The following is a 14,269-nucleotide window of genomic DNA, read 5'->3' as shown; positions in this document are numbered from 1 at the left end:
CCACTGTGTCACCCCCCCCGTGTCCTGTCACTGTGTCATCCCCCGTGTCCTGCCACTGTGTCACAACCCCTCTCTGTGTTGTCACTGTAACCCCCCGTGTCCTGTCACTGTGTCATCCCCCGTGTCCTGCCACTGTGTCACAACCCCTCTCTGTGTTCTGTCACTGTAACCCCTCGTGTCCTGTCACTGTGTCATCCCCCGTGTCCTGCCACTGTGTCACAACCCCTCTCTGTGTTCTGTCACTGTAACCCCCGTGTCCTGTCACTGTGTCCCCCCATATTCTGTCACTGTGTCATCCCCCGTGTCCTGTCACTATGTTACCCCCATGTCATGTCACTGTCACCCCAGTGTGCTGTACTGTGTCACCCCCCATGTCACCAGCTGTGTCACCACCTATGACCTGTCACTGTGTCATGCCCTCTGTGTTCTGTCACTGTGTCACCACCCCTCAGTGTTTGGTCCCAGCCAGTGTGTCATTGTCACCTCCTCTGTGTTGTGTCACTCCCCATGTCTTGTCACTGTGTCACAACCCCCCTGTGTGTTTTGTCCCAGCTATTGTCTCACCCACCTGTGTTCTGTCCCAGTCACTGTCACCCCCCTCTGTGTTCTTTCACTGTGTCAACCCCCTCGTGTTCTGTCCCAGCCATTGTGTCAACTCCCTTGGGTTCTGTCCCAGCCATTGTGTCATCCCCCTTGGTTTTTTGTCCCAGCCACTATGTCACCCCCCACCCTGTCTATGGTGTATCCCAGCCACTGCATCACAATCTGACACAGGCCACATGCCAATTAGAGCTCACGCACTGGCAGCCAATCAGGAGTGGCTGCAGTGGCTCACAACCAGCGCCAGATGTGGCATAATATGTAAAGGGCATTGCTGTGTGTCTGTGGCATAGTGTGTTAAGGGCATTACTGTGTGAGGCATAGTATTTTAGGGACATTACTGTGTGTGACATACAGTCTACGGGGTATTACTGTGTGATATTACTATATGGGTACTACTATGTGCTATGTGGGTACTGCTTTGTGGCATAATGTGTATAAGGGGTACCAGGGGCGGATCCAGAAGAAAATGAAAGGGGGGGCACCATGATAGGGGAACAGAAACAGTTTTATTTACATGCACTTAAGGCACGTGTGCTCCCAGATAAGGGGTGTGGTATCACAGGGGGTGTGGCCTCAAAGAATACGCCCGCCATCAGGTAATGACTGGCTGTAGGAGTGCATCCTGGTTTATTGCCAATGTTTCACCCTGATGAAAAGGCTGATTGGGCCTTGAAATGTTGGTCACCTGTTCCATTAGTTATGGGAGCCTGGAAGGCACCCCAGCACAATATAATTATTACAGTTTTTAGTTGGTGGTGGCAGGTGCAGCATACCTTGTCTTGAGACTCAGACTGCAGGACACGAACTGCCCATCTTTGATTAGCAGAAGCAGCCAGCTGGATCTCCAACAAACAGCATAAGACATCTGCAGGACAGCCCTGTCACAATCACACGGGCTGACTTCTCAAAGCTTAGGCTGAGTGTGACTGCACCTAGCATGGTGGTAAAGGAAGTGGAGAAGGAAGTGCTGGGAAACTGTGAGGTGCAGTGAGGGCTAATGAAGCCTTCTGCGCCGTCATAAGTAACAGTCTTACTCGATGCTGGCATTTGACCCACGCGCCTGGGCTGGACTCCGGCCGGCTGGCAGTGGGGGAGGTAGGTTGCAGTGTAAGCAGGGGGAGGCTGGAGCTGCAGCTCCAGCCTCCCCATTGGTTACCACACGGACTTGCTGTTAGAGCCGCGGCGGGTCCTAGTGCCTGCCGGCTCTTTTATCAAATCTGACTGACAGAAATAGCAGTAGTGCTGCTGCTGTTCTCCCTTTGAAAAAAAGAAGTCAGAAACGACAGGGGGGCACGGGCCCGGGTGCCCCTTCCTGGATCCGCCTATGAGGGGTACTACTGTAAGGCATAACGTGTATAAGGGGTATTACTGTATGGCGTAATATGAGTAAGAGGCACTATCATGTGATGTAATGTGAAGAAGAGCCACTACCATGTTATGCAACATGAATAAGGGAGACTACTGTGTGGTGTAATATAACTAAGAGGCACTACTGTGTGGCATAATTTGAATTGCTGGAACTAATGTGTGGCCATTCCCCTTCCTTGTGAGACCACACCCCTTTTTTGTGGCATGAAGTATAGGAGGGAAGGTGCATATTTATTGTTTGCAGGTTGGCGCTGAACACCCTAGCACTGGCCCTGCATTTGGTAAACACGCTAACCAGACAATGCCATATGTTTGGAGCTGGGACAGTATGTGGGTAACTAGGAGATGTATATGATGGGCACTTTCTTATTATGTGAACAGAAATATTGTTACCACAGCATGCACATACAGGATTTATTTCTGTGCTATAGTAAAAAGTATTATTTTTCTCCAGAGTATTCATTTAAATGTAAATGTGCCAACTGTACTGTGCAGTGACTAGTATCAAGGTGCTGCCCGCTTCCCTTACCCAGTAGCTGTCTCTGTAAACAGAGCCGGCCATAGGCATAGGCAAACTAGGCAATTGCCTAGGGCATTTGGTATGCCTAGGGGCATCAGCAGCTTCTGCTGATTAAAATGATATGCGGCATGCCTATATTCTGTGTGTAGCATTTCATATGCAGATACAGCCCCAGTCTCATACAGTATATAGGCATGCTGCATATCATTTTAATCAGCAGAAGCTGCTTGTGCATCCTAGCGACATAGCAATGCAAATAAGATGCATTTTCATAAAAAAAAAGGTGTGCCCGACTTTAGCATTGAGGCAAGATTTATGAGGACACATCTATATCCAAGCAGAGGCAGAGGTCACAGTGTTAGTGACAGTGTGAGTGCTGTATGCATGTGAGTGGGTTGGTTGTGCAGTGGTGTTCGGAATATGTGTAAGGAGCATTATGTGTGTCATGTAAAGATGCATTAATAATGTGCAACATATGTGTAAGGGGCACTGTGTGTGTTATTATGTGTATAAGGGCATTAATAATGTGCGGCATATGCGTTACAGGGTACTACTGTATGTGTGTCATTATGTGTATAGGGGCACTAATAATGTGCAGCAAATGTGTAGGGGGCACTATGTGTGTCATTATGTGTATAAGGGTATTAATAATGTGCGGCATATGTGTAAGGGACATTATGTGTAAAAGGGCATTAATAAAGGTTGTCATAATGTGTAAGGTGCATTATGTTTATAAGGACATTAATAAGGTGTCTCATATGTGTAAGGGGCATTACTGTGGAATTTGGTGTATAAATGCATTACTAATGTGTGGCATTATGTGTATAAGGTGCTCTACTATGTGGCGTTGCATATAGAAAGGGCACTACTGTGTCATCTAATGTGAATAAAGAGCAATAGAGTGTGGTGTAATGTGAATAAGGAGCAATTCAGTGTGATATAATGTGAATAAGGGGCTCTTCTGTGAGGAGTAATGTTTATAAGGTAAAGTGATACTGCTGTGGGATGTAATATAAATTATGGACACTATCACATGATAAAATGTGAATAAAGTTGCAGTACTGTGTGGCGTAATTGAAATTGAGGTTACTATTGTGTGGCCATGCCCCTTCCCAGCAAAAACACACAACTTATTGGGCTGTGCGCCAAATGTGCAAATTTTTCCTATTTAAAATATAGTGGGTACAAACACCAAAATAAGGACTGCTATAGGTGAAGGGTGATGGTGCTGGGAAAGAGGTGCAAAGTCAGAGGCGGAACCAGCGGTGGTACTAGGGGGCACCAGCCAAAATTTTGCCTAAGGCATCATATTGGTTAGGGCCGGCTCTGTCTGTAAATAGGCAGTGTGGCTGCTTATACAGAACTGACAGGAATGTGGGAGACACCAATGTCACTTCAGTGTCCAACCTACTACCCTATACCTCCCAACTGTCCCGATTTTGGCGGGACAGTCCCGTTTTTCACGGTCTGTCCCGCTGTCCCACCCGCGGGTCGCAGTGTCCCGCGGGTGGGGGGGCAGTTGGGAGATGCCTCCCTGTCACTCGCTGCTTTGAGGAGAGCAGCGGTGAATAGATGCTGTGTGCAGAGAGGGACAGGGGACATGATCAGCAGCTCTCACAGCGCTGTTCATGCCCCCATAATGGCGAAAACGGGGGCGTGGCTTGCGATCGCACTTGTCGCGAAGCCACGCCCCTTGACATTAGGCCACGCCCCCTAAACGTTGCTGTCCCTCCACCGCTGAGATCAAAGTTGGGAGGTATGCTACCCCATCATTAATATAAACAGTTAACATTCTCTATATTGCATTCTCCTATAATATTCTTTGACTGAATGTATATCCTACAGGTATATCAGCAGAGATATCAGTACAGACCCCCCAAATCTGCCCAAATCCTCCTTGCAGAAAATACAACCCCCCCCCCCCCGCGCCACTCACACACACCACCTTTTCCACGGGTAGCAGTATTCACATCAGTAAATTGCTGCATTTACAGACAGACACAAATGGGATTTGGAGTAGTGATGTGCACCGGAAATTTTTCGGGTTTTGTGTTTTGGTTTTGGATTCGGTTCCGCGGCCGTGTTTTGGATTCGGACGCGTTTTGGCAAAACCTCCCTGAAAATTTTTTGTGGGATTCGGGTGTGTTTTGGATTCGGTTTTTTTTTTTACAAAAAACCCTCAAAAACTGCTTAAATCATAGAATTTGGGGGTCATTTTGATCCCATAGTATTATTAACCTCAATAACCATAATTTCCACTCATTTTCAGTCTATTCTGAACACCTCACACCTCACAATATTATTTTTAGTCCTAAAATTTGCACCGAGGTCGCTGGATGGCTAAGCTAAGCGACCCAAGTGGCCGACACAAACACCTGGCCCATCTAGGAGTGGCACTGCAGTGTCAGGCAGGATGGCACTTCAAAAAAATTGTCCCCAAACAGCACATGATGCAAAGAAAAAAAGAGGCGCACCAAGGTCGCTGTGTGACTAAGCTAAGCGACCCAAGTGGCCGACACAAACACCTGGCCCATCTAGGAGTGGCACTTCAGTGTCAGGCAGGATGGCACTTCAAAAAAATTGTCCCCAAACAGCACATGATGCAAAGAAAAAAAGAGGCGCACCAAGGTTGCTGGATGGCTAAGCTAAGCGACCCAAGTGGCCGACACAAACACCTGGCCCATCTAGGAGTGGCACTGCAGTGTCAGGCAGGATGGCACTTCAAAAAAATTGTCCCCAAACAGCACATGATGCAAAGAAAAAAAGAGGCGCACCAAGGTCGCTGTGTGACTAAGCTAAGCGACCCAAGTGGCCGACACAAACACCTGGCCCATCTAGGAGTGGCACTTCAGTGTCAGGCAGGATGGCACTTCAAAAAAATTGTCCCCAAACAGCACATGATGCAAAGAAAAAAAGAGGCGCACCAAGGTTGCTGGATGGCTAAGCTAAGCGACCCAAGTGGCCGACACAAACACCTGGCCCATCTAGGAGTGGCACTGCAGTGTCAGGCAGGATGGCACTTCAAAAAAATTGTCCCCAAACAGCACATGATGCAAAGAAAAAAAGAGGCGCACCAAGGTCGCTGTGTGACTACGCTAAGCGACCCAAGTGGCCGACACAAACACCTGGCCCATCTAGGAGTGACACTGCAGTGTCAGGCAGGATGGCACTTCAAAAAAATTGTCCCCAAACAGCACATGATGCAAAGAAAAAAAGAGGCGCACCAAGGTCGCTGGATGGCTAAGCTAAGCGACCCAAGTGGCCGACACAAACACCTGGCCCATCTAGGAGTGGCACTGCAGTGTCAGGCAGGATGGCACTTCAAAAAAATTGTCCCCAAACAGCACATGATGCAAAGAAAAAAAGAGGCGCACCAAGGTCGCTGTGTGACTAAGCTAAGCGACCCAAGTGGCCGACACAAACACCTGGCCCATCTAGGAGTGGCACTGCAGTGTCAGGCAGGATGGCACTTCAAAAAAATTGTCCCCAAACAGCACATGATGCAAAGAAAAAAAGAGGCGCACCAAGGTCGCTGTGTGACTAAGCTAAGCGACACAAGTGGCCGACACAAACACCTGGCCCATCTAGGAGTGGCACTGCAGTGTCAGGCAGGATGGCACTTCAAAAAAATTGTCCCCAAACAGCACATGATGCAAAGAAAAAGAAAAGAAAAAAGAGGTGCAAGATGGAATTGTCCTTGGGCCCTGCCACCCACCCTTATGTTGTATAAACAGGACATGCACACTTTAACGAACCCATAATTTCAGCGACAGGGTCTGCCACACGACTGTGACTGAAATGACTGGTTGGTTTGGGCCCCCACCAAAAAAAGAAGCAATCAATCTCTCCTTGCACAAACTGGCTCTACAGAGGCAAGATGTCCACCTCATTATCATCCTTCGATTCCTCACCCCTTTCACTGTGTACATCCCCCTCCTCACAGATTATTAATTCGTCCCCACTGGAATCCACCATCTCAGGTCCCTGTGTACTTTATGGAGGCAATTGCTGTTGGTGAATGTCTCCACGGAGGAATTGATTATAATTCATTTTGATGAACATCATCTTCTCCACATTTTCTGGAAGTAACCTCGTACGCCGATTGCTGACAAGGTGAGCGGCTGCACTAAACACTCTTTCGGAGTACACACTGGAGGGAGGGCAACTTAGGTAGAATAAAGCCAGTTTGCGCAAGGGCCTACAAATTGCCTCTTTTTACTGCCAGTATACGTACGGACTGTCTGACGTGCCTACTTGGATGCGGTCACTCATATAATCCTCCACCATTCTTTCAATGGTGAGAGAATCATATGCAGTGACAGTAGACGACATGTCAGTAATCGTTGGCAGGTCCTTCAGTCCGGACCAGATGTCAGCACTCGCTCCAGACTGCCCTGCATCACCGCCAGCGGGTGGGCTCGGAATTCTTAGCCTTTTCCTCACACCCCCAGTTGCGGGAGAATGTGAAGGAGGAGATGTTGACGGGTCACGTTCCGCTTGACTTGACAATTTTCTCACCAGCAGGTCTTTGAACCTCTGCAGACTTGTGTCTGCCGGAAAGAGAGATACAACGTAGGTTTTAAATCTAGGATCGAGCACGGTGGCCAAAATGTAGTGCTCTGATTTCAACAGATTGGCCACCCGTGAATCCTGGTTAAGCGAATTAAGGGCTCCATCCACAAGTCCCACATGCCTAGCGGAATCGCTCTGTTTTAGCTCCTCCTTCAATGTCTCCAGCTTCTTCTGCAAAAGCCTGATGAGGGGAATGACCTGACTCAGGCTGGCAGTGTCTGAACTGACTTCACGTGTGGCAAGTTCAAAGGGTTGCAGAACCTTGCACAACGTTGAAATCATTCTCCACTGCGCTTGAGTCAGGTGCATTCCCCCTCCTTTGCCTATATCATGGGCAGATGTATAGGCTTGAATGGCCTTTTGCTGCTCCTCCATCCTCTGAAGCATATAGAGGTTTGAATTCCACCTCGTTACCACCTCTTGCTTCAGATGATGGCAGGGCAGGTTCAGGAATGTTTGGTGGTGCTCCAGTCTTCGGCATGCGGTGGCTGAATGCCGAAAGTGGCCTGCAATTCTTCGGGCCACCGACAGCATCTCTTGCACGCCCCTGTCGTTTTTTTAAATAATTCTGCACCACCAAATTCAATGTATGTGCAAAACATGGGACGTGCTGGAATTTGCCCAGATGTAATGCACGCACAATATTGCTGGCATTGTCCGATGTCACAAATCCCCAGGAGAGTCCAATTGGGGTAAGCCATTCTGCGATGATCTTCCTCAGTTTCCGTAAGAGGTTGTCAGCTGTGTGCCTCTTCTGGAAAGCGGTGATACAAAGCGTAGCCTGCCTAGGAACGAGTTGGCGTTTGCGAGATGCTGCTACTGGTGCCGCCGCTGCTGTTCTTGCTGCGGGAGGCAATACATCTACCCAGTGGGCTGTCACAGTCATATAGTCCTGAGTCTGCCCTGCTCCACTTGTCCACATGTCCGTGGTTAAGTGGACATTGGGTACAACTGCATTTTTTAGGACACTGGTGAGTCTTTTTCTGAGGTCTGTGTACATTTTCGGTATCGCCTGCCTAGAGAAATGGAACCTAGATGGTATTTGGTACCGGGGACACAGTACCTCAATCAAGTCTCTAGTTGCCTCTGAATTAATGGTGGATACCGGAACCACGTTTCTCACCGCCCAGGCTGCCAAGGCCTGAGTTATCTGCTTTGCAGCAGGATGACTGCTGTGATATTTCATCTTCCCCGCAAAGGACTGTTGGACAGTCAATTGCTTACTGGAAGTAGTACAAGTGGTCTTCCGACTTCCCCTCTGGGATGACGATCGACTCCCAGCAGCAACAACAGCAGCGCCAGCAGCAGTAGGCGTTACACTCAAGGATGCATCGGAGGAATCCCAGGCAGGAGAGGACTCGTCAGACTTGACAGTGACATGGCCTGCGGACTATTGGCTTTCCTGGGTAAGGAAGAAATTGACCCTGAGGGAGTTGGTGGTGTGGTTTGCAGGAGCTTGGTTACAAGAGGAAGGGATTTAGTTGTCAGTGGACTCCTTCCGCTGTCACCCAAAGTTTTTGAACTTGTCACTGACTTCTGATGAATGCGGTCCAGGTGACGTATAAGGGAGGATGTTCCTAGGTGGTTAACGTCCTTACCCCTACTTATTACAGCTTGACAAAGGCAACACACGGCTTGACACCTGTTGTCCGCATTTGTGTTGAAATAATTCCACACCGAAGAGCTGATTTTTTTTGTATTTTGACCAGGCATGTCAATGGCCATATTCGTCCCACGGACAACAGGTGTCTCCCCGGGTGCCTGACTTAAACAAACCACCTCACCATCAGAATCCTCCTTGTCAATTTCCTCCCCAGCGCCAGCAACACCCATATCCTCATCCTGGTGTACTTCAACAGTGACATCTTCAATTTGACTATCAGGAACTGGACTGCGGGTGCTCCTTCCAGCACTTGCAGGGGGCGTGCAAATGGTGGAAGGCGCAAGCTCTTCCCGTCCAGTGTTGGGAAGGTCAGGCATCGCAACCGACACAATTGGACTCTCCTTGGGGATTAGTGATTTAGAAGAACGCACTGTTCTTTGCTGTGCTTTTGCCAGCTTAAGTCTTTTCATTTTTCTAGCGAGAGGATGAGTGCTTCCATCCTTATGTGAATCTGAACCACTAGCCATGAACATAGGCCAGGGCCTCAGCCGTTCCTTGCCACTCCGTGTCGTAAATAGCATATTGGCAAGTTTACGCTTCTCTTCAGACGCTTTCAATTTTTATTTTTGGGTCATTTTACTGAACTTTTGTTTTTTGGATTTTACATGCTCTCTACTATGACATTGGGCATCGGCCTTGGCAGACGACGTTGCTGGCATTTCATCGTCTCGGCCATGACTAGTGGCAGCAGCTTCAGCACGAGGTGGAAGTGGATCTTGATCTTTCCTTATTTTAACCTCCACATTTTTGTTCTCCATTTTTTAATGTGTGGAATTATATGCCAGTATCAATAGCAATGGCCTACTACTATATATACTGCACACAACTGAAATGCACCACAGGTATGGATGGATAGTATACTTGACGACACAGAGGTAGGTAGAGCAGTGGCCTACTGTACCGTACTGCTATATATTATATACTGGTGGTCAGCAAACTGTGCAAAACTGAAATGCACCACAGGTATGGATGGATAGTATACTTGACGACACAGAGGTAGGTACAGCAGTGGCCTACTGTACCGTACTGCTATATATTATATACTGGTGGTCAGCAAACTGTGCAAAAATGAAATGCACCACAGGTATGGATGGATAGTATACTTGACGACACAGAGGTAGGTACAGCAGTGGCCTACTGTACCGTACTGCTATATATTATATACTGGTGATCAGCAAACTGTGCAAAAATGAAATGCACCACAGGTATGGATGGATAGTATACTTGACGACACAGAGGTAGGTACAGCAGTGGCCTACTGTAGCGTACTGCTATATATTATATACTGGTGGTCAACAAACTGTGCAAAAACGAAATGCACCACAGGTATGGATGGATAGTATACTTGACGACACGGAGGTAGGTACAGCAGTGGCCTACTGTACCGTACTGCTATATATTATATACTGGTGGTCAGCAAACTGTGCAAAAATGAAATGCACCACAGGTATGGATGGATAGTATACTTGACGACACAGAGGTAGGTACAGCAGTGGCCTACTGTACCGTACTGCTATATATTATATACTGGTGGTCAGCAAACTGTGCAAAAATGAAATGCACCACAGGTATGGATGGATAGTATACTTGACGACACAGAGGTAGGTACAGCAGTGGCCTACTGTACCGTAATGCTATATATTATATACTAGTGGTCAGCAAACTGTGAAAAAATGAAATGCACCACAGGTATGGATGGATAGTATACTTGACGACACAGAGGTAGGTACAGCAGTGGCCTTCTGTACCGTACTCCTATATATTATATACTGGTGGTCAGCAAAATTATGCACTGTACTCCTACTATATACTGTCTACAATGCAGCACAGATATGGAGTGTTTTTCAGGCAGACAACGTATACTGGTGGTCACTGGTCAGCAAAACTCTGCACTGTACTACTCCTCCTATATAATATTATACTGGTGGTCCCCAGTCCCCACAATAAAGCAGCACACTGAGCACAGATATGGAGTGTGTTTCAGGCAGACAACGTATACTGGTGGTCACGGTCAGCAAAACTCTGCACTGTACTCCTGCTATATAAACAGCTGCTCCCCAGTCCCCACAATTAAGCAGTGTGAGCACAGATATATGCAGCACACTGAGCACAGATAAGGAGCGTTTTTTTCAGGCAGAGAACGGATAAAACTGGTGGTCACTGATCAGCAAAACTCTGCACTGTACTCCTCCTATATTATACAGCTGCTCCCCAGTCCTCCCCACAATTAAGCAATAAAGCACAATCAATCAAGTTCAACAATAAACGGAGAGGACGCCAGCCACGTCCTCTCCCTAACATTTCCAATGCACGAGTGAAAATGGCGGCGACGCGCGGCTGCTTATATAGAATCCGAATCTCGCGAGAATCCGACAGCGGGATGATGACGTTCGGGCGCGCTCGGGTTAACCGAGCCATACGGGAGAATCCGAGTATGCCTCGGACCCGTGTAAAATGGGTGAAGTTCGGGTGGGTTCGGTTTCCGTGGAACCGAACCCGCTCATCACTAATTTGGACACAAACCTATATAAATGACTATTGTGTAACCAATGTCACTATGGCAGGTTTTTTATTATATATAGCTGTGTATATATACACTACAGTTAGTATAATGATGACAACATGAGAAATCAGACAGAAAACACAAATCTTACTCTTCCGTAGCTGCCACGGCCGAGCTCTTGGTGGTAAATGAACCGCCCGATGGATAATGGGGTTCTGCAGCCGGGGCCGGCTGAGGAGACTCTGCTGCCTCCTATTGGGGTAATAAAGGAAGAGGTTATACATCTACTCTTTATATAAATGATGAGTCAGACAGTGGATATTATACAAATCAGTATTCAGCTGCTGCATCGGGGCCTATGCCATCTTGTATTTTAAGGCCCATTGTAAAGGATATTTAAACCAAATCCAAGTTATTTTTGTTTTCTAAAAGTGCCACACATATAATTTCCACACATTTACATGTGTTATTAGTTCTTTTATTTTATTAAATACAATTTGTATTTTAGCTTTAGTGCAGCTACAGACATCTTTACATCATTAACAACAAAAGTCCCCAATTCACAGTCACTTACAGCAACATATTGTCACTGTGATGTGTAACACGCTCCCAATTCCTGACAACTATTAGGGTGTATTATACATACAGGGCTCTATGGGGTTTATAACACAGAGCTCAGTCACTCAGCACAGTCTCTTACTCCATATTATTCACTGATTTTTCTGGTGTAGACATATCTTAATTATTACAGGTGACTATTATATCCTCTGTGGTTATATATCCTGCCTGGGTTTTTTTCATTCCGTGTATAACAGGAAAAGCCTGATTTATCTACCTGAGATATACAAGTTATATTCCACTATATACTATAAATCAGGCCTGACCAACCTGTGGCTTTACAGGTGTTGTGAAACTACAATTCCAGCATTCCCTAACACAGTTTTGTTATTAGGGAATGCTAAAACTGTGGCAGGGCATGCTGGGACTTGTAGTTCCACAACAGCTGGATATCCACAGGTTGGCCAGGCCTGGTATAAATGATCATTTTAGGACTTCAGCTCTGTGATAAAATGATGATGAGGAGTAATCAGTAGTGAGGTGCACGGGGACCTGCATTTTATACACACACAATATATATATATATGTACACACACAAATTGCTTTCTAACATTTTTTTCATATTTTTTAACAAATTAGTTTTTTTGTATGGCCACTAATAGACTTCTATAATGTTTCATATGTTAGTTTGGCTTTTTGCAGGGTACAGGCAGATTTCCCCATTTTCTCCTATACTTATCTCTGCTTTTGCCGGCTTGAATTATTGCGTGAATCCCGTTTTTGGGAGCGCACAAGGTGTGATAAGTGGATTTTGGGGGTGATAGGTGTGATAACATTAGACGTGATGGATACCCCCCCTAAGTAGTGCTTGGTATAACTTGGCCACAGGCAGGTTCCAGGTAACAGCTGGGGGGAGGGGGCGGGGCTAGGCAGCACAACCGACCAACTGTCATTTCCGTGCCCCAGGGAAGCAGCAGGGATCATTATCTGCGTTTAATATAAAAGGCCGATCACAGGTAATCCCAGGCAGGGCCTCTAGCAGCTAAGTAGCCAATAGTGTAACAGCCCCCATCACTGGTACACTGAGAAAGTACCGCAAAAGAAGTAGATTTGTTATTTTAGAGGTGATGAAATATGCTCTATATGAGAATTTGGCACTATTATGTAGCACATTTACTAGCTGACTGTAGTGGGGATCGCTCCAAGCTTCCAGGACTCTAATGCCCATTTATCTGGCAGATTGAACCCAATTCAAACAATGTACTTCAATCTCTCATATAATTTCTGGATGCCACAATACCACACTCTGGGTCTTATGTACTAAGCCTTGGGGAGTGATACTTGGAGAGAGATAAAGTACCAGCCAATCAGATCCTAACTGCCATGTTAGTCTATTTTTGAAAAATAACAATAAGGAGCTGATTGGTTGGTACTTTATCCCCCCTCAAAGCTTAGTACATCTGCCCCTCTATGTGAAAGAAACATTGAAATAAATGAACAGTCAGCTACAGTTTGATCTATAGTTAGTAGCAGTGGAGCAAGTTCTCCATATTAAGAAAGAGTTTTCTGTGAAAACCATTAATACCTCCTTACCTGGTCTGTCCAATGGAGGGGTGAAATCACTGCCCTTGACCTTCTCTTGGACCACGGCCACATCCAGATGTCTCCTTTTCTGCTTTCTATGCTCATCATCTTGGTGTTTCCCCCTCTTCTGCTGTCCTGTCCCTTCTTTTATCTGACGTTTCCTCTTTTTCTTGCCAGTTACAGCCTCAGGGGAAGATGGTTTCTCTCTTTTGTACAGATGACCCTCTGCAGTGAGACTTGGCCTGTTCCCTGCTCCAGTCGGGGGGTTCTCATACTCGCCAAGCTCGTTGATTGTAATGAGCTGGAATTTGATAACATCTTCCCCGTTGGGATTTTGAGGACTGCTGGATGGTACAGCACCTCTGCTATTTTCTCCTCCAATCTTTCTGTCTCTGCTCTTCTCTCCGCTCCTCTTCGCTCTGCACCTCTCCTGTGCGCTCCTCTTCACTCCACGCCTCTTCTCAATGCTCTTTTTCTCTTCTTTCATCGCATTTTGGGGTTGGGGTCGCCGCTTTCCTTTACTGGCCTCCATCGCTGGCTGCTCAGCTCTGGACCGTTAACACCAACTGTCATTCTGCCTCACGGAATGCTGTGGCAGTGGCCATGAGACCAGCTACATGCCCCCTGTACTGGCTGTCATGTATAGCTGAGGCCCCCATATCATTTAATGGGGAGTTATCAGTAATGTTAGATATGAAACTTTTTTCCCAAACTTTTCACCAAAACTTAACACCATTTATATATAGTGTTATGATGGGAGAAAGCTGAACAACACACAATTATTGGACAGGCTGACAACAAAAAATTTGGTGAGATGTGTAAACGCACCATAGCCTTAGCTATAAGACTTAAGAGGATTGGGGACTGGGGGCGGAGTGAATAGATATATTAAACAAGG

At 46.7% G+C, this 14,269-nt stretch overlaps 1 protein-coding gene across 2 annotated transcripts in view; it reads right to left on the bottom strand.

The window, feature by feature from the left end:
- LOC135034440 (protein kinase C delta type-like) overlaps positions 1-13,966 on the bottom strand; it is a 40,593-nt gene extending 26,627 nt beyond the window's left edge. The window contains exons 1-2 of one of the 2 annotated variants that reach the window (XM_063954261.1): positions 13,381-13,966; positions 11,381-11,481 (exon numbers count right to left, since the gene is read on the bottom strand). In XM_063954261.1, the coding sequence (XP_063810331.1) occupies positions 11,381-11,481; positions 13,381-13,903 (624 nt within the window). In that variant the 5' untranslated portion in view covers positions 13,904-13,966. The remainder of the gene's footprint in view (positions 1-11,380; positions 11,482-13,380) is intronic. The other variant, XM_063954260.1, reaches the window with a different exon arrangement.
- Positions 13,967-14,269: the final 303 nt, after the last annotated feature.

The sequence above is a fragment of the Pseudophryne corroboree genome, chromosome 2, assembly GCF_028390025.1.
Source record: "Pseudophryne corroboree isolate aPseCor3 chromosome 2, aPseCor3.hap2, whole genome shotgun sequence".
Taxonomy (NCBI): Eukaryota; Metazoa; Chordata; class Amphibia; order Anura; family Myobatrachidae; genus Pseudophryne; species Pseudophryne corroboree.
The sequence above is the reverse complement of the archived record's forward strand: the minus strand, read 5'-3'. Positions and strand labels throughout refer to the sequence as shown.